The sequence below is a fragment of the Bubalus bubalis genome, chromosome 1 (genome assembly GCF_019923935.1).
Source record: "Bubalus bubalis isolate 160015118507 breed Murrah chromosome 1, NDDB_SH_1, whole genome shotgun sequence".
In the NCBI taxonomy this organism is placed as follows: domain Eukaryota; kingdom Metazoa; phylum Chordata; class Mammalia; order Artiodactyla; family Bovidae; genus Bubalus; species Bubalus bubalis.
This window is the reverse complement of record NC_059157.1, coordinates 120063923-120085453: the sequence shown is the minus strand read 5'-3', so window position 1 is coordinate 120085453 and position 21531 is coordinate 120063923. Positions and strand designations below refer to the sequence as shown.

The 21531-nt window shown below is 38.1% G+C and overlaps 1 protein-coding gene across 1 annotated transcript in view; it reads right to left on the bottom strand.

Moving 5' to 3' along the window:
- The window catches only part of FGF12 (fibroblast growth factor 12), a 605063-nt gene extending 584648 nt beyond the window's left edge, over positions 1–20415 (bottom strand). The window contains exons 1-2 of the mRNA XM_006077304.4: positions 20277–20415; positions 19983–20125 (exon numbers count right to left, since the gene is read on the bottom strand). Coding sequence (XP_006077366.1) covers positions 19983–19995 — 13 coding nt within the window. The 5' untranslated portion in view covers positions 19996–20125; positions 20277–20415. The remainder of the gene's footprint in view (positions 1–19982; positions 20126–20276) is intronic.
- Positions 20416–21531: the final 1116 nt, after the last annotated feature.

Here is a 21531-nt window from a genome sequence, read left to right as displayed (position 1 = left end):
GTCCACAGTGAATACGCTCCATCATTTAGAGAGCTACACTTGAGCTGGGGTGAGATCTGAGCGCTGTTCAAATAGGAAGGGAAGGGAAGTGGAGGCTGTGTACTACATGAGTGTCAACCCCAAGTCTTTAGCTACTTTATAGCCAAGGATATAATAGAAAGTGCTATGAAAACCAAACAAGAAAATATTATTATAAAATCAAGCGACTTATATTTTATTCACTTAATGAACTTTCTATTCTTAACAGAAATGACCTTAATATGGCCAAGTCCCTGGGATGACAAAGAGAACATAATCTTTGCCTTCATGATGTTCATACCCTAGAAGACAAGCCTGATGGGCAACAAAGGAACTATATATACTGCAGTGAAGAAAGAAACACTACCAGGAGTCAGAGGGCCAGAGGAGGGAAAGACTCTTCTCAGCAGAGAACCAAGAAAATTTTTCTTAAGAAAATTACAATCTAATTATTTGTGTATGTAAAAAGTTAATGTACTTGGGGAAGATATATAAGATCTCTTTCAACTTGTTTTGTTTTGCTTTTAATGACTAATTATTACTACTGTTACATTACTGATAAATAACTATTGAACAATATGTTTTTTTAATAGTTCCTAGCTTCCCCATAATATACCATTTGCTAATAGTTAATTAAGTCACAAAACCACAAATTTAACAGAACACATTATATTCTTAAATGTTCATTGAAGACAACATTCCCTGCCTCTCCCAAAATGTTTAAATTCTTTGTTTGTACATCTGTTGTGTGCTTTCAAGACAATGCAAACATGGGAAAATATGAAAAATATATTGTAAAACAGTAGAACCAAAGCTGGATCTAGGAAGCTGTCTCCTGAATTTGATGAATGAATTTAAATTCAGTCAATATTAACCTGGGCAAATAAAGAGAGACCTATTGTTCCAGTTTAAGAACTGGCACTGCTTTCAAAATAAATCATGAAAACTTCAAATTATTCTCTTTTCCTGATATTACATGAGAGTTTGGAGTTCTCTTCCCATATTTAAAGCATAGAATAGATCATTCATTTGAATTGCTGTTTTTAAAGAAATACTCAGGGCTTTTCAAAACGGGTACTTCCAGATCTCTGAGACTCAGAGCCATTGATTAAAATCTGTAATCATATTTATGGATAACTGGGCTTTAAGGTGGGGGCTTAATATGCTTTAATATATAGAAAACAGTATGGAATTCACTAACTGCTTTTCATCCCTTACTTTATAAGGATCGATTTATTTTTTCCCTGGGTCTTGGTTTTTCCAGCTGAAATGAAGAAGTTCTAAAATCTAAAATCTAAAATCTCTTCTGACCATAAAGATGCTATCATAGTGCTGGGAAGTTAGTAACTTTCCTGGTTATGAATTGGAAAGACCTTTTTTTTCTGGGAAGTTATTGAACTGAGAGAGCAGAGATGCATTTCCCGGCAAGAATCTAAAGGTAGACTTAATCTCCCATCCCACAGAACCTCTAGCTTGTTAATATCTCCGTTACGGCATTCACCATATTGCATTTTAAGCAGTACTGTCAGTCTTCCATGCTAGTGTTGAAGGTTCATAAGGTCAGAACTGTGTTTTACTCAATGCTTTGCCAATGCCCAACAATGCATGACTTAGGTTAAGTGCCCAATGAATGCCCAGGTAGTGGAATAATGAATAAATTAATCTGTCAGAGCAATGTAAAAAAAAAAATGTCTGGAATGATCTTGGTAGTTCTCTTAACTTTGTAACTCTTAAGGTATTTACACAGTGGTTTCTCAAGGGAAGACCACTTTAATGACCCTGATGTCTGAAATCCTAACTATGCTGGATAAACAGAGGAAATCAGTGAGGCCACTGCTGAGAATCCCACGAAAAGCTATCTCCAGGGCTTCTGAGTTGAGATTATCTTTCCATAAGATTATTTAGTATCTTTTGAAAGTAAAGACTTCTAAGTAAAGATAATAAAGTAGAACATAGGCTTTTACTTTCATTCTACTTAAAACACCACTGAAAGTGAAAGTAACTCCGTTGTGTCCCACTCTTTGTGACCCCATGGACTATACAGTCCATGGAATTCTCCAGGCCAGAATACTAGAGTGGGTAGCCTTTTCCTTCTCCAGGGGATCTTTCCAACCTAGGGATCAAACCCAGGTCTCCCACATTGTAGGTGGATGCTTTACCAGCTGAGCCATAAGAGAAGCCCAAGAATACTGGAGTTGGTAGCCTATCCCTTCTCCAGTGGATCTTCCTGACCCAGGAATTGAACCAGGGTCTCCTTCATTGCAGGAGGATTCTTTACCAACTAGAAGAACAATAAGGGGTGTGTGTCAAACATCAAATTTGAGAAATGAGAAACCATCTGGTGAAGCTATAAAGGATTTAGCAGACCTGAGAAAACTGAATTCTAAGTCAGCAGTGCGGAAAATAATAAATGACTTAACTCGAAATGCAGAATCTTCAAAAGTTTAGGCAGTGGTAGCACCAATCTTGTCTAGAAAAAGGATAAAATACACAGAATTGGTGGACAGTTTGTTTTTAAGAAGATATTACAACCTCAAACCCTCTCTTAAACTTTGACCATCTAGACAACTGCTGTCCCCAATCCCAGTAGAAGACTCAAGATTTGTTCTTTGTAGAGGATAGAAGAGAGGCTTTCTGTACAGTGGGCAGAGTGGGTACCACATTGAAAACTGAGAGATTAAGTGAACATTTACATGCTGATTGCTGAGACCCAAGGAAGCCTGGCAGCCATGTCCTTTCCATCCAGGCAGGAGAAAGTCTTCTTTGAGGAATTTATAAATAATAAGAAACAAGACCTAAAGATACTGACACCAGGAGTTTCAGAGTGAAAAGTCCACAAAGATGACCATATAACTAAGATCATTATCAATAAGCCCCACCCACATGAACAGAACTTCCAGTAACCTTTCTAGCCTGCTCATAAATATGAACAGACAACGAACATAGAAACATCTATACAAAATCTCTAACATGAAACACCAAAATCAAAACAATAATAACTTTTTAAAAGCCAACTGGAAGTAAAGGCTATGGAAGAAGATAGAAAATTTATTAATATCAATATAATATTAATTATATTATTAATATTCTAACAAGGTATTAGAAATATTGTCCCTGTGAAACAAGGCAGCATAATATAAAATCAAATATTCAAAGGAAAACAAGAACCTTAGAAACTACAAGTCTGATATCAGACTTAAAAACAAGAAGATTAGAAGATAAACTATCACCTAGAAAATGGGGGGTAAATGCAGAAGAGATGAAAACAGGAATGAAAACGCATTAAAATTAAAACATTAAAATACAGGATATCAATAAGTAACAAGATTTCCAAAAAGTCAGAACCAAACAGCAACAACAACAACAAAACAAAGAATTCATCAAGGGAAATGCTTCAGAAAACTTTTCTGGTACAAGTTTCCTCATGAAAGCCACTAAGTACCTAGTATAATACGAGAAAATGAGACCACAAGAAGGCAAATCTCAGTAAATTTTTAGAACTCTTGGAAAGAGTAAGGCATGTGCAAAAAATAAGGAATCAGAACATCACAAGACCAGAACAAAACTTGAAGGGAGATGACATTAGAGTGGTGCCGTTTAAATTCTGAAGGAAAATTATTTTCAACCTAAATTCTATGCCTAGCCAAATTATTGTCCAGATATGAGGAAAGAACAAATGAGTTTTCAGACATGCAAAAACCCAGACAATTTAACTACCAGATATCTTTTTTTGCCAGGAAATTGCTAGAAAATTGATTCCACCAAAATAAGTTAACTAAGACAAAAGAATGCAAAGGATACAAGAAAATAAGAGATACAAGCAAAGAGACCGGCAGAGATTTTCCAGAGTGATTGAAAGGAAGATTCCCTGGATGGAACCATTATATGGGGCATAAAAGGAAAAGCAGACATACAGAACCAAGCCAGAAGGTTCTGAGAGATTATTCCAAGACGAACTTACCCGCAAAAAGGGGAACTTGATAAATACCTGTGCCTCTGAATGCCTGGAGATGAGACTCAGAACACTGGTAGAGATTTGATAATGAAGAGAACATAGAAAGCTGAACAAACAAAAAACAAGACCGCTATCAACCACGGGGGGCGAGGGGGGAATCTTCAGAGAAAGGAAGAGTAACCATAGTTTCACTTGACTTAGTCATGGAAAGTATTTACACAGTCAGAACAACGTAACTACTAAATACTGATCTAACCAAAATAACAATGACAGCCCTAGAAAGATGGCAGGATAGAAGTAATGCCTGTTGCGGTGAGAATGTGATGATGAGAGAGAAAGGGAAAGTTCATTTCTACAATGAAACATCAAAACTAGAGCTGAGAAATTGAAAGGCAGCAAGAAAAGACTGTTATTTAGAATACAGAGGTAAATAGCAAAAAGAATTGAGAGTGATTATCTCTGGAGAGGGGAAAAAATGTTGTGGGAGGGGATCAGGATTTGCCATCTTTGATAATACACTTCCTATTACCAGGACAAAAACGGCAAGTGTAAAAAGAAAAGGAAGAAATCACCTCAAATTTTATTCATGAGGGAGCTTTGGTGCACCTCTCTTACTGCGGAAGCATTTCTAAAGGAATGAGTAGCACAAAAAGCGGCATCGTGTTCCCCCACACCCTTGCATCTTTACTAACACATGCATGATTTGATGGTCAGTAGAGATCAAAAGAGGTTGCTCAGAGAAAAGACAAGGCTGTCCTTGCCATCTGTCTAACTATTCCTTATGGCTATGAGAGGAAAATCATCTGCTGACCTTCATTTTCAAAATCTTGTTCATAAATCTTTCATCGGCCAGGCTGAGACTTCTCTATACAAGGCAGTATTCTCGATTTCAACCACTGATTATGATTATGTTCAAACTGATTATGCTCAGTTTGGCAGGAAGTGTCTTCCTGAAACAGTTTTAAGACTTTGATCCAAAAGCAGTATCTTTGTGGGCTACCATATTTTATAGTTCTATATTGAGTTATCACTAAAGGCTCAGACTGAAAGTATTATGCTTGGAATTCATTTAAACCTTTAAGTAAACCTGAATCCATCAGACTCAGCAAAAGCTATGGCTAAGAGTTTGTACCTGAGGTTATAATGAGGCAGTTTTGAGATATTTAAAGATATATATATATTTTGTTGAGTGCTACTATATGCCAGGCAGTGTAGTAAACACTTTCATATATTATCTTATTTAATCCTCAGAACAACTCTATGAATAAATACTGTTATTATCTCCATCATGTAAAAAAAAAAAATCTAGAATTAGGATGACTACGAACCTTGCCGAATATCTTCCACAAGGAAATAGACAAAAATCAAAACCAGAATTAGGCTCAAAAACTGCTCTAATTCCTCTATCTTCTCTAAAGAGAAAGAGGGATGGTAAAGTAGAAAACAAGCATATTTCTTATGCTGAAGTATATGAGTCTTCATAGACTTAAGGAGAATTTGAAGAACTTCACATAGCATAGTTGCAAAATGCAGGGATATCAGTACCTGTATAGAGTTTGTCTTATCATTTGTAATTCTGAGAGTTGATAATTTATAGATCACTGGAGAGCAATTTTTGAGCCTGACACATTTCAAAAGTATTTTTGGACCTTCCTGCTACAATCCCAATCTATAAGTTTCAATGCAAACATTTCAGGGAATTGAGAGCCAAAAACTGAATAGAAATGAAATTCACTCTTTCATTAAATAAGAAAAGTGTGTCAGCAGTAAAGGCTGGCAAAGGTCACAGAGTGAAGTAGTGGATCACAGCATTTCTTCTGGCCATGGCAGTGTGCTTACAGGTATACCTTGCTTTGCTCAATGGATGCTTTCTTGAAAAATTAGGGAACAACTGAAGCTTTGCAAATGGGATTGTACTCCAAAAGCCCTGGAACCTACTTTTTGAAAGATAATTGATACTAGTTAATAATTTTGAAATGTAAGTTATCATTATCTACATTATATAATTTGTAATAGGCTGCCATAATTTTCTTCTAACTCTTCATTCTATTATCAATATTCTTCATTCATGGTATCTTGTTCCCAACCCTACCTGCTTCATGAGGGCAGGGACTTTGTCTTCTCACTACTATATTCAGTACCTAGAACAGTGCCCAGCTTATTAAATATTTGTTAGATGAATGAATTATCTAAACATGTAACCCTTCCTAGTTATTACCTGTATGTTAACAATGCTGTACCTCTCTTTATGCTATTCCATCAGCTTGGAATACTGTTCCAATGTTTCAGTTCCATCCCTTCTGCATGACCAAGCTTAAATGCCAACTCCTTTCTCTGTATTCCCATGGATTATATTTCTGTACCTGGTGTAATAGCAGAAGGGATAAATCTTGTATTATTCATTGGTTCCTGGTCTATAACACCTAGCCAGAGTGAAATGCACAGAAGATATGATATTAAAAGTAAATTTAAAACCTAATCTAAATTTTCACATGCATTACCAGCTGTCAGCTCTTCCTAGGCTCCTGTTGGTGTCTATCTTCAAAACTTAGTCTTAGTGAGATCTTTGTGAGGTCAGAAACTGTGTTTTTTTTTTTTTTTCTCATTTCTAATCTTGATGACAAGCAATGTGACTGGCAAGATAAATCCAAACATGTATTATTTGTATACACTATTAATAACATATTTGTGTTAATTAACTAACTGGAATGTGGTCATGGGCAACACTGGGGTGATACGATCTTATTTATTCTTCTAAGCTATGGAGTTCTTTCATGAGAATGCTACCCCATGATTCCTTGTTCTGGTATTCCTTAATGACCAGCAAAACGTACATTTATTTCTAGATATAAGTAAAAGAGAATCTTAGATGACATTGTCTACACCAGGGGTTCTCAAAGTGTGATCCCTTAATTAGCAACATCAGCATTTCCTGGGAACCTGTTTGAGAATGTAAGTCTCAGGACCATCCAAGGCCCACTGAATCAGAAACTATAGGAGATCCAGAAATCTGTTGTGTTATAACAAGTCTACAAGTTATTATGATCCATACTTAAGCTTGAAAACCCCTGACTGAATGCAACTGGGAAGAAAGCTGTTCTCACTATTCTGCCCTGAACAATGGAGTGCTCCCTGGACCTACCCAACAATGTCAAAATTCCTATCACATCCTTCCTCTTCTGAGGAAATTCAACTTCATTTTAGGCTGGATAATTGGCAAGTAAAATTTTGATCAAAAAGATCAGGGAATCTCTTTCATTTCTGTCATTACACTTAAATTTTTATAGCATGACTTAAACCAGTAGGTCTTAAAAACTATCATTTTAAACCATATACCACATCTGTGTGGCATTCTGCTGGTTCCAACCAGAGGAGAAACCCTGAGGGAATTAGAACTAGGCAGAATGAAGGGAATACTAATGAGGAAGCAAGGGTCGGCAGTCTAAAGAAAATATGAAAGAAATGGACTCTAGGCCAATCACAGCCTGTGTCAAAGTAGGGAGGATGGACAATAAAGGGTAAGGGAAGAATCTGTTTGTGAGAATAAGAAAGTGGCAGCAGCCAGCATCAGATGGGAATCTTGTCCTGCATCGGGAATGTTCACATGTGGTAGAGTGAAGGATACTGAAAGTAGTACTTGGTTCTAGGCAAAGGGCTAACATGATAGTGAGGAGTTTAAGACAAGAATATAGCTCCAAACAGGAAAAGAGGAAGTAGAAAGCCTAAGAGTCAGAAAATAATCACAACAGCAATGGATGTTAATACTAAGTACTGATGTTATGCTTGGTTTGTTACGTAAACATAAAATGTATTTATTATATATTACTACACATTAATATATGGGTCTTCCCTGGTGACTCTGTGGTAGAGTCTGCTTTGGGTCAGGAAGATCTCCTGGAGACGGAAATGGCAACCCACTCCAGTATTCTTGCCTGGAGAATCCCATGGACAGAGAAGCCTGGTGGGCTACAGTCCATGGGGTCACAGAGTCAGACACACCTTAGTGACTAAACCACCACCACACACTAATATTAATGTATATACTTTAATGTAATACATTAATACACCTTAATGTATATTATTTGCCTCATTCCTCTTGAAAGATGAATTGTACAATAAGGAAGCAAAGACACAGATGTATCTCGCCCAAGTCATAGGGACTAACAAGTTGTTAGTTATGTGTCTGATTTTAAGTCCTGTCATCTTTCTACCATACCACTGAGCTTCCCAGATGAGCAGGACAGCTGCTCCAGGTAAGGGGAGAGAAGGAAGGCACCCCCTGCTTACTTACTCTGGCACGTGAGCACTGGTGCTCTCTCACAGCCACCTGACAGCAGGCAGGAACTCCTCACGCTTCCCCAAGTTTGCTCTCATTGGCCCGGGGCTTGGGTGAGCCTGAGCCTTCAGAGCTCACCCTCCAGAAGGCTAATAAGCTGCACACATGATATTGCATGTACACAGCTGGACTAGTTTTCATGAACAAAGGAAGGCTAGTTGACTTACCAGAGCAAAGTATATCTTAGATTTTGAATTGTGGTTAAGCTCACAGACTCTGAAGCCTGTCTGCTCTGTACTAGCTATGTGACTTAGTCAAGTTACTCAATGTCTCTATGCTGAGGTTTTTACTCCCTAAAATAGGGATAATAATAGCTCCTTCCTCACTGGATTGTTATGAGGATTAAATGAGTCATTATATGTAAAGCACAGTACCCAATACATAGTAAAAGATACATAAGCACAATTTAAAAAGACTGTTATCTCCTTAAATGTCCTTTCAATGTCTCACATGAATAAAACATGAACCATCAAGCATAAAGATTTTTGTTTAGTTCAGTCTTAGGTAGACCTGCTTAAAAAGTTGATAACTGAGCCCAAAATCTAGTGTGTTGTTTTTCAGTCACTAAGTCATGTCTGACTCTTAGCAACCCCATTGTCTGTAGCTCCCCAGGCTCCTCTGTCCCTGGAATTTCCCACAAGAATACTGGAGTGGATTGCCATTTCCTTCTCCAAGGGATCTTCCCAACGCAGGGATTGAAGCTGCATCTCTAGTGCCTGCTGCATTGGCGGGTGGAGTTCTTTACCACTGAGCCACCTGGGAAGACTATTTTATGCTTTATTGAAAAAAAAATACTGATGAAAGATTTGAAAAAGGAAAAAGTCCTTACAATCCAATCATCATTACCCAAATGTTACCATTTTTTATATATTACCATCTATGTCCATGGACATACAAATTTCACATTATTGTAATTGGTACATATATCTGTATCACTATTTTTTATAATTATCATCATATCACAAGTATTTCTGACAATTCATGTTCATAAACATGTTAATGGCTGTTAAATATTTCATTCCACCACTAAATTTTATTCTCTGCACAATCAAGAAATTCAGCTTATTAATCATGAAACTCAGACTTTGGATAACTTTTATCTGGAAGTAAAAGATGTCTTCTTCTATCTAAAATGATCAGTTGCCAATCAAACATCAGAAGAGAGAAAATGAATGTAAATTGTTTGAAGACAATGAAGGACTGAGTGCAATTATTTTTTAATGTCACAAATGATTGAAAACTAAAAAAAATCAAATATCCTTTCTATAATGTTAGTAAAACACTCAACATTTGGACTCCTTGGCATTATTTTGTTTGTCTTTGTTTTTTTATGGGAGAAGTGCTGGTTACAGCTGGGAGAGTAGAGAAAACCATATCCAATAAATCAACCTCACATAAGACTAATATATAAATAAACTACTCTTATTTGTAAAGACACATGAGATAGGTGAAAAAAAATTACAAAAACATAATGTGCAATCTGACGAGCAAAAATGCCACTAAGTTAACTAAAGACATAGTAGAGACCAAGGAAAACAACCATAAATCCTTAAATAAAACATAATCACTGTTGTCCCTACATAAACACTCAAAAATGCTGGTTCTTACAATCCCATAGATAAAGAACCTTGCCTCTGATCCATCCTTGTTTCACAGAAGAAGAAAGAATGATAGAGAAAGGAAGTGACCAGTTCAAACTCACACAAGGAGTTGGGTCAGGAAGCCGAATTCAAGTCCAAGTTTCCAGACTCAACCCAAGATCTCTACTGCAACCATGCATTGGTTCAGACATACTTGGGCCTGTATGTGGTCACTATCATGCAATCTACAAACTCCAGCCAAGTATCCATTTTCTCTCAACCTTTGTGTGCACATGGGCTTCCCTGGTAGCTCAGGTGGTAAAGAATCCACCTGCAATGCAGGAGACCTGGTTTTGATTCCTGAGTTGGGAAGGTCCCCTGAGAAGTGAAAGGCACCCAGTCCAGTATTCTGGCCTGGAGAATTCCATGGACTGTATAGTCCATGGGGTCTCAAAGAGTCGGACACGACTGAGTGACATTCACTTCACTTCACTTGTGTGCACGTGGAACCAAATTAATTACTCTACCTAATTCAGTTGCTCAACCAAGCTGTGGACCCAACAAATTCATTCATACAACTCACAGCCTGAAAACACTAGTTCAAACCTATCAGGAGCTCCTTAAGAATTAATGTGGTAATTATGATCACCCTGTTTTATTTTCTATAGACACCAAGTCTAAAAGGGATCAAGTAAAGGAAGAATACAAACAAGCTGAAAAAAGCAGTTTCTTCATAATAAGAAAGTAGAAATAAATAGGCAAATAAAGTTATATACATTCTTTAAAAAAAGAAAAAGGTTTAGGATACTGAGGTCCAGAGAGGAGAAAGATTTTTCCTAAAGTTCCTCCATTGAATTAGAGGGACTAAAACTAGAACCCAGGTTTTCTAGCATCTGGTCTAATATTAGTTATATTTTATCAGAACATGCACCATATTTTCTATGCCTCAACGAATCACCCTAGCATACAGTTTCATAATCCCACCAGTTTAAAAAGCTTACCCTTAGATAATCTAACACATAGTAGGCACTCAATAAATACTGCTTATTAAATCAATCAATCATTTTGCTTGAAAATTGCCTTGGTTGTCTCCCTTACCTCAGTATCATTGTGGATATTGCTATACTTGTATTATTGGTTTTCTTTTTTTGCTGATGCAAAGTCCATGTCATCTTATTCTGAACTATTTGTAGGCTTGCAAATACAGCATGTTTTATATGACAACCTTTTCTCTTGACACATAGCAAATATTTCTCTTTTAAATCCCAGAAAAGAAAAAAAAAGAGTAAATCAAATGCAATTTTAAGTAGTGCTCGAAATGTTAAAAATATCTGGAAATGAAAGAAGTGCCTCTGTAAAAAACAAAAACTGCTTAAATAACCTAATTTTAAACTTTCCAGATTTTTAACAATTAGAATGATCATGTAATAAGCCCTGTGAAATTCTCTAATTTGTAGAGCATCTAAACCCAATCTAGCACATGAATGAGACTAAGGACAAAAACACCTCAACATTTTTTTTTTAATCAGAATCATCCCAGTGCACCAGCCCCAAGCATCCTGTATCCTGCATCAAACCTGGACTGGCGATTCGTTTCTTATATGATATTATACATGTTGGAGGGAGGTAGGAGGGGGGTTCAGGATTGGGAACACGTGTACACCCGTAGCGGATTCATGTTGATTTATGGCAAAACCAATACAGTATTGTAAAGTAATTAGCCTCTGATTAAAATCAATAAATTAAAAAAAATCAGAATCATCTACATTTTTTGCCTTGAATTTCAAATTTTTATTGCAATGAGGTTTGCTGGACATATTTGGTATCAGTGTTTGAGGAATTGAGAAAAACCCGCTTGTTTCACATGGGTGATAGTTGTAGGAATGAATGGGGACTAAAAGACATGCTATTAGCAGATTGGTATTGCTGCTTCCTGCTCGTTAAGGAAATCTTGATGTGTTATCTTCTCAATGGCCTCTGAAAGCTTCTAAATTTTTTCCTGTAGTCTAGTCCCTTTCAACTGCATCTCAGGCTAATGGCCAGTCCACAAATAGTAGGGAAACAAGACTGACCACAGAATAGCAATTTCCCTTTCCTTTTTGCCCAACAATGTTTAAAGCTCACTTTCAATTATCTGTACTCTCTGAATCACTGGTGGTGGGATTTGTTTCAGGTAAAAAGCCAGGCAGAGTATATGCTTTTAAAACAGTAAAAAAGAAAAGCTCTGTGGAGAGGCAACAGGTGTCCCTTGGGACTTCTGCCAATGTACCATCAGTTGCATCACAGCAGCAAAATACCATGGCCTCCCTGGGTGGGAGTCCCACGTTCCCAAAGACAGGGAGATGGAGACTGTTTCAAAAAGTAACTGGAGAGAATAGCAAACTAAAATTAGAACTGTAGACATCGATACTAGAACAAAATCCATCATGTTCTGCATGCAAGGATGCTGATGAGGACAAAGACACTAGAAGTGATGTGTCTTCTTGGGCTCAGACACATGCCATCTATTTACATGTCTGTTTTCTAACCCAAGCCTGTAGGACAAGAATTGGTTTCTCTCTTATACACATATGTTCTCTTAACACTACAGAGGGTGATAATAAAAAGCAAGGTCCTGGCTGTAGGAGTCCTGTAGTATTTCTGACAAGGACACAGGTACATGTTACAATTTTATATTACTCACCTGTAGCTTATCTATTGATTCCTAATTGAGAGTGCACATCCTAATCACATGAGGTGCTTCTTAAATGTCTGAGCCCCAAGTACCACAGGGTGCCCTATGATTCAGATGTGCACCCCTGGCTAAAAATCCTGTTACCAGCCAGATTTTACACAATCAATGTTTTAAATCCAGTCAAGGTATAATAGGTACTTCTGGTGGCTCAGTCGGTAGAGTCTGCCTGCAATGTGCGAAACCCGGCTTCAGTTCCTAGGTTGGGAAGATCCCCTGGAGAAGGAAATGGCAACCCACTCCAGTATTCTTGCCTGGAGAATTCCGTGGACAGAGAAATCTGGTGGGCTACAGTCCATGGGGGTCACAAAGAGTCAGACACGACCAAGTGACTAACACAAGGTATGATATCTGACCCAATGCACTTCCATTCCCAAACCCACAAGATGTTATATAACTGACTTGAAACTATGTCTGAGCAACAAATATAAATTCACGTTTTTGAGGAGTTACTGCAAAAAAAAAAAAAAAATGGAATAACAACAAAAGACTTATTGGTAAATTAAAGCCTTTGCAAAAGTCAATGAAGATAATTTGTAGCTGCAAGTATGCTTGCTGCTAAAACTACAAAAATGACAAAGGATTAATTTTTCCCCTTTAGGATGAGATCCTAATGAAAAGAAAACACAACGAATAATAATGAAAGACAACACAGCTAATGATAATGAAAACTCTGATTCTAAACACTAAATGCTTTATTGGTTTGAATTTAATTTCATAATTATGATATTATGGTATGGGGCTTGGGGTAGGCACAATAAGTCTTGTTTTACAGGAAAATAAAGATGCATTGCCCAAGTTACTTAGTCTTGAACCTCAGTTTTGTTATCTACAAAATGAAGTTAATATATCTAGTCACAAGTTTTTAAAGGAGATGACATATATTAACAAGCCCTTTGGAAAAAAACACAGAATGTCTCATGAGTGTTATTTACGGCTGTTAATATGACAAATCAAGAGCCCAATATTAACAAATTCAAAGTAACATAACTATTAGTCATTCAGTAGGCACAAAACACCACACCTAATAGGGTCAGAAGCTTAATGGGATAAAAAGACAAGGATAAGGGAATGACTGGAGATAACAAACAGGTCACCCCCAGGCTTATTTCTAATGCTAACAAGCCTCATCATTAACACCCAACTCAGACAATAGGTTACTAGCCAGGTAGCTAGTTAGTTGGAACAGCTTTTAGAGTAGTACTCAGCAAGAGTTCAAATGTTCTCCCACACAAAAATTCTGTTTAAAGAAACCAAAAGTGAAAAAAAAAAAAAAAAAAAGAAACCAAAAGTGGAACAAAAGGCAGACATTATTGCTGTGGAATATTAAGTGCCTCTGTAGAGGTCATTAATCATTACGACTTTATATTCTAGCCACCTGGGTAACTGACTAGAACTCTGAGAGATGAAGGGAGAAGACACATACAATGTTAGAAATCAATAGCTCTTGATCTGTTCATTTATCCTCAGACTAAAAGCTTCTGGAGGGCAACCCCAATGCACTATTCATTATCTCCATCCCCTGCATTTAACAATAAGCCTGGAGTAATGTGGAAACTCATTAAATATTCTGAATTAAGTGAAATGAACTCCCTCTGATATTTAAGAATCTTTAAGTCTTTGCAGGCCTATATGAAGGTCAGGAAGCAACAGTTAGAACTGGACATGGAACAGACTGGTTCCAAACAGGAAAAGGAGTACATCAAGGCTGTATATTGTCAACCTGCTTATTTAACTTACATGCAGAGTACATCATGAGAAACCCTGGGCTGGAAGAAGCACAAGCTGGAATCAAGATTGCCGGGAGAAATATCAACAACCTCGGACATGCAGATGACACCACTTTTATGGCAGAAAGTGAAGAGGAACTTAAAAACCTCTTGATGAAAGTAAAAGAGGAGAGTGAAAAAGTTGGCTTAAAGCTCAACATTCAGAAAACGAAGATCATGGCACCCAGTCCCATTACTTCATGGGAAATAGATGGGGAAACAATGAAAACAGTGTCAGACTTTATTTTGGGGGCTCCAAAATCACTGCAGATGGTGATTGCAGCCATGAAATTAAAAGACGCTTGCTCCTTGGAAGGAAAGTTATGACCAACCTAGATAGCATATTCAAAAGCAGAGACATTACTTTGCCAACAAAGGTTCGTCTAGTCAAGGCTATGGTTTTTCCAGTAGTCATGTATGGATGTGAGAGTTGGACTGTGAAGAAAGCTGAGTGCTGAAGAATTGATGCTTTTGAACTGTGGTGTTGGAGAAGACTCTTGAGAGTCCCTTGGACTGCAAGGAGATCCAACAAGTCCATCCTAAAGGAGATCAGACCTGGGTGTTCATTGGAAGGACTGATGCTGAAGCTGAAACTCCAATACTTTGGCCACCTCATGGGAAGAGTTGACTCATTGGAAAAGACCCTGATGCTGGGAGGGATTGGGGGCAGGAGGAGAAGGGGATGACAGAGGATGAGATGGCTGGATGGCATCACTGACTCGATGGACATGGGTTTGGGTAAACTCCGGGAGTTGGTGATGGACAGGGAGGCCTGGCGTGCTGCGATTCACGGGGTCACAAAGAGTCGGACATGACTGAGCAACTGAACTGAACTGAAGACTCAGACAGGAAAAGTGACTTGTCCAAGATTACTCCATTAAAACTGGGATAAGAACAGGGATCTCCAATGCTCAGTGCCTGTTCTGTTTTTTACTGTGTTATATCTTACTCATCCTACAATGGTCTTGGAGCTTTAGTTGTTTGCTTTTTAACCACAAAGCAGGTTTTTAAAAAATCACTTTCTGGTTCTGATAAACGAGTTACTGCATAGACATTTCCCTTTCCTCTTGCAGAGTGAACCATTCTGGTTTCAGAGAAATGATTATTCTAGGCATGCATGCATGCTAAGTCATTTCAGTCATGTCTGACTCTGTGCAACCCTATGAACCATAGCTCGCCAGGCTCCTCTGTCCATGGAATTCTCCAGACAAGAATACTGGAGGGGGTTGCCCTCCTCCAGGGAATCTTCCTGACCCAAGGATTGAACCTGTGTCTCTTGCATCTCCTGCCTTGGCAGGCAGGTTCTTTTACCACTAGCATCACCTGGGAAGCCCACTTCTTTCACCTCTCCCAATTTATAATCTTCTGGATGTGTGAACACGGCATGATAAACTAATGAAGGCTATCCAATCTAATATATATAATCTGAATTCCTACTATGTAAATGAAAATGTTTTATCTGATGCAGGCACCTATGCAGCTGCAGGACTCTTAGAACTTCATATTGTGCCCACAAAAAAAGTTAATCTATGAGTGAAGATTTGAGAGTGAGATCTTTAAGATCAGAGACTACATCTAAGTTTTCTTTTACAGTCTCAGAACTAAGCACTTTGGGAACATAGCAGATGCTCAATAAATGCTTGTTTACATAAAGAACATAAAAATTATAATGTTGATTGTAAGAAATGTAGTATGAGAGGGACAAACAGGGACTTAGATCATTTAAAAATACACCAGTAAATATTAATTAGATGCAAGGGAGGTCAGGGAAGGTCTTGTGGAACAAGAGGCACAGCAAATGGATCTTAAAAGAATGGATGGAGGTAAGCTATATTCACTTGCAGATATGCTTTGATTTAAACAGTCCAATGTCACACTACCACGGGTTAACACCAGGACATTTTAAGGAGTTCAAAAATGAACCTATAGAAAAAGCATTTAAAGATAATTAAGGGGTTGAAATTAAATGCCTAGAGGAAGAACAGAGAAGGTATTTTAAATGAATCCATTTTCTGATAATACTATGAGGCAAGCAATTTCTTTGGTATTTCATTTCCATTCTTTCCCAAAGCAACCAAAAACTTACAACATGATCACATATCAGGTGCTTCCATATTGATTAATAAGATGATATCCCATCTTCTATACTCAGATGCCCAGAGTGGTGTCATTCATACATACTATCAGTCCCCTAAGGTCTAAACCAGCGCCTGTTAAACTTTAATATGCATACAAATGACAAGCAGATTTGGTTGAAATGAACATTTGGCTCAGTAAGTCTGGAGTAGGGCCCAAGATTCTGCATTTCTAGCAAATTTTCAGGTGATGTTAATACTGATTGTCTATGGACTACATTTTGACTAGCAAGGTCTTAGACCAATGTTTAACTTTGACTATCAATTTGCAACACTTGAGGAGCTTTTAAAAAATACCTATGCCCAGATTCTACAATAGAATCAATTAAACCAGAATGTCTAAAGGTGTGAGCTAAGCATCTTTATCCTTCAAAACCTTCACAGGTGTTTCTGATAAGCCCAAGCTTGCAAACCTAGCTGGACAAAGAAACTATGTGATACAGGCAGGATAGGAAAAAATACAGAAGATTGGGGGGCGGGGAGGAAGTGGGGAAGAGAGGAAGAGAACCTCTTTCCTCGCAGTAAATCAATGTTTCTCAAGCTTTTATGAGCGTACAAATAATCTGTGAATTCTCTTAAAAATCAGATTCTGATTCAGTAAGCCTACAGTAAAGATCAAGATTCTAAATCAAGCCACATTTTGATTATCAAAAGTCTAAATGAGTGATTCTTGAACACTGTTGCATCTGAGATCTTTAAAAAAAAAATCTATACCTCTCTCCTACCTTAAAATTCTGATGCAATTGATGAAGTGATTGACCAGGCATGAGGAGGTCTAAAAAGCATACTAGATGATTCTAATGTACATCAAAGTCTGTGAACCACCACAAGGCACAGATTCTGTCAAAGTTGTTCAGATTGTGCACCAATCCAAATCTCTGAAGCAACATTAATTACCATGGTATATAAGGATCACTGAAATTACACCAGAAATTGACTGCTGGATCAACTGATTCATTTACCTCTCCTCCTCGTCCTGATAACAAGAAGTGATGCAAAACAATAAGTAAGGAAGCAAAAAAAATGACCTTATTTGTAAATAACTGATGCTTAACTTGCTGAAGACTCTGGACGAGCGCTCTAAGAATGGTTTTGAAATGCTGGAGGTAAGGTGAAGGTTGTCAAATGCTGGCAACAAGATTAAAACTGAGTGGGCCATTAGCTTTTTTTCTAGGATGAAGAACTCTTGAACGCTCAACTGAATCATGTAATAGTACTTTGAGCATTGAAAGAGTATCTAGTAGAAAAAAATAAGTATATATGTTTACATTGGAAAATGTCTTCCTGAAACTAAACTTGAATCTATTAGGGGAAGAAATTTGTACATGGCAGCATCAAGTATCAACACTTAAGGTACAACAATTCAAATGGGATATGGATATACTTCTGTTAATACACATTTTCTTCTATAATAAAATTTCAAGTTAGCTACCATTTTTAGCTGTACCATTGGCATCAACTCAGAAAGTGAGGTCAACGTGTAATTCACCACTCTTTATATGATCACTATCTGGCTAATTCAGTTTTGCAAAAGTCCATGAACCAATGTGTATGAGGACTTTCACCATGTCTTTTGCCTGAAGCAATTCTGGTACCTCTGCAAAATGACCACAATATTGGCTTGGGACAAAATTATTCATTGCCTTGGAGTCAGTGCTGTGATTCACGCCTGTATCACTGCTACAGATTTTTTAGAACTTCTAGCATGATTCTTCTCAGATACACTTCTGAGATTTTCCTTTCTGAAATCCCAAGCCTGGCAGAATAACTAGAATGCTACTGTTATCAGTATGAGATATAAACCACCTAGAACTTTGTGTAACATGTAGCAAATGTTATGGGCAAAGAGGGGAAATAAAAACTTATTGCTAAGAGATACATTTTCTTTTTATGATGGGCCAGGAATTCATGTATAAATTGAAAGCAAAATGTTACAAAGAACGTTTGCCAGATAACCAAGTTTAATATTCAAATAGCAGGTGTTCTCTAAAAAAAAAAAAAAAATGCTTCTTAGTAAAATGATACTCTGTTGTTAATTTCATGTTCTAGAAATACTTAATCAACTGGAATATTACGGACATCTATGAATTTTTGACTTCTAGTTTTAAAATGGATTCTACAGTAAAGTTAATAAATATATGCTTCATGTATATTTATTGACATGAGGTCTCTTCTATATGTACATCATTGTTAATCAAGGAAATGCCCATCAGCAAATCATAGGAATAAATTATCCCAATTAAAATTTGTCAGCTTGTCTGAACCTATGTTGATTCAGTTATTTTCACACTGGAAATGCTTACCTAAGTTGAAATACTTAACTCTTACAATTAAATACTTTTTTGAACATGTATCTGCTATCACTTGACACTTCAGTTTTACTAATCAGCCCAGAAATAGGTAACCCACCACCACTCCCTGATCCTGAGCACATTACCACAATGACTGACATTCTTGGTTTAAAAATAAAACCTTGTTTCAAATATAGCTTCTCGAGTTCTGGGTAATGAATATAGTTTCATAAAAGTTGACATCATTTTTTCTGATTTCACCACGATTAAATACATCCAGTGTTCCTACTGGATATCTGACCACATCACTCAAGACTCTTGCAAGCTAGTGGGCGTTTTAAAGAGGAGGAGGAGGAGGAGGAAGAGGAAGAGACCTGCATAGATGGAGTTAAACCCAAAGGCTATCCAATCCTACAAATTTAATAGTCATTTTGCTTATGTGAGTTAAATATGCTATCAGAAGTTGATTTTTACAGTTCATGTACCAATTAGTGTGTATACATTATGCAGATTTGCTTATGAGGAAAATATTAATATATACATATCCAGAACTAGTATATGCATCATGCCTGGAGCCAAGCAGTACTCCGATACACTGTTCTTCTTAGAGGTCAGTTCTAACGCACAGTTTCAAATAAACCCAATTTCTCTGCTGATATATATTCAAAATGCAGTGGGATGTGGTCATACACACCCAGAAATACCATCTTCGTGGGGTGGGGGTGGAGAAATCCAAACATTTTTTTTTCTATAGCAATGCATTATTGGATATCAGATACAAACGTGCCTGTCAGCAATCCTAAGGTAAATGAAATATATTTATGTGAACCCATCCATTCTACAGAAAAGAAATTGCTTTATCAACACATCTCGCCTCCCCCACCATCTAAAGACTCTTCCCACCCCCCTACCTAAAAAGAAAAGAAAAAAAACTCATCACACTTCACTACGCAACTGATGGAGTATTAAACACTGTCTTCCAAGCTGTGGGAGTTAAAAAGAAGTCGCCTTCCTGCCACACTTCCCTGGTGCTGCAACGGACATAGCATCTCCTCCTGTCGACCTAGTATGATGCTCGCTCCCCAAGCACTGCAGTCCCCTCGCTGAGGACTGCCCTGGCCACACGCACATGCCGCGGGAAGTCCCCCGATGGGGACAGCCACATACCTTTGCTCTCCATTTCGGTCCCTTTCGAGTGCTGGGAAGTTCAATGGAAGTTGGCCGGAAGATGCGGGCCCGCTTCAGATTCCCAAACCCGGGAAGCCAATCTGATGATTTCGCCCGTACTTCCTTTCTTCCCCTCAGGCTTCCTGAAAGATGGGATTTCTTAAACCTTGAAACTGCAATCAGCCACCAAAGGACACTTAGCAGCAGCAGCAGATTGCCTCTACAGGGGATAGGTTGCGACCTGGTATTCATATGCATGCACGGTGCCCGCTGTTTGTTTGTTTGCCTTTTTACCTGGGTCTGGAAGCAGCAAGCAGGAGCTGTCCTCGGAACGTGGTGCTGCAGGTGTAGTGACAGATCATCCCACTTTGCTCTCTGGATGTACAGCAGATTTGCATGGGCGCTGGCACGCATGCGCAGGGCGTCCCCGCCCCCCCCCCCCCCCCCTTCTTTTCGCCTCCTCCCGCTCCCCCGCCCTTCTTTGCTTCTCTCCCCAATACGGTCCTTAGTTATCCCCACTGAAGAGCTGTAGCGTTCGGTCACTGGGAGCGCTGCTAAAAATAAACGCTGGACCGGATTTTCCTTTGCAAACTAACAAATGGATTGGATTGGGATTGTGTATCAATCCAATACGATTTTCCAAATGGGATTACGGAAGCCTTAGAGGAAACTGGGGTCTCCGAGCTGGGTATGGTTTTATTCAGAAGCAGAAAGAGAAAAGAGGAGTGTATTTGCGAATCCCGTGTAATGGTCACAATTTGGGGTTCTCTCCCTAGTTGCTGCAGTAACTTTCCAGGTGCATGCCTCCTAATCACTTCCCCCACTGACTTTACGGGTCTGTTTGTATTTCCATATCTGTTTTGTTTTTTCTTCCGGGATAGAGTGGGAGTAGCCCTGGACCTAACAAAGATTAATATTCGCCTGCTGCTTTGCTACTCAGACTGAATTTTCTTGCCTCCCTGATATCCCTTTGGCCTCCAACTGAAAACTGTTCCATGAACAGGCTACAGGGCTTCTAAATTCTCCGAACAAAGCCACTGAGGACATCCTGGGGTGTTTTTTAGCTTCTTTCCAACAGTCTACCAAGATGCAGAGTCCCCAAAGGTAGACAGGCCCTTTATTGATAAGAAGTACTTTAAAGCTCTGTACATAATCATTTTTATAAAGATGAAGAAGAAAAATATTTTTCTTGTATAAGGTACTAGAGAAGGTTTCAAAGCCAAAAATACTTTATAGCACTCTTTTCATAGAATATGTTAAAAGCCCACACTATGCTTAGTTTATCTGCAACCTGTGTAATAGGGAAATATTTACTACCTTTTTCTTTTTCAATAGTCCAGATTCTCCTGAGAGATAAGTCTCTCTTTGAGAATAATAGTCTTATTCTCAGACATGAAAATAAACCTAGAAAACTAGTATCTAGAATGGCTAAGGGAGGAGCTGTGCAGGTTAATCCCATACCCCAGGTTACACAAAGATCCCTCCACAGTAAACTTCTAATCCCAATTTTCAAAACATTGAAATACAGTAAAATATACTGCCAACAAGA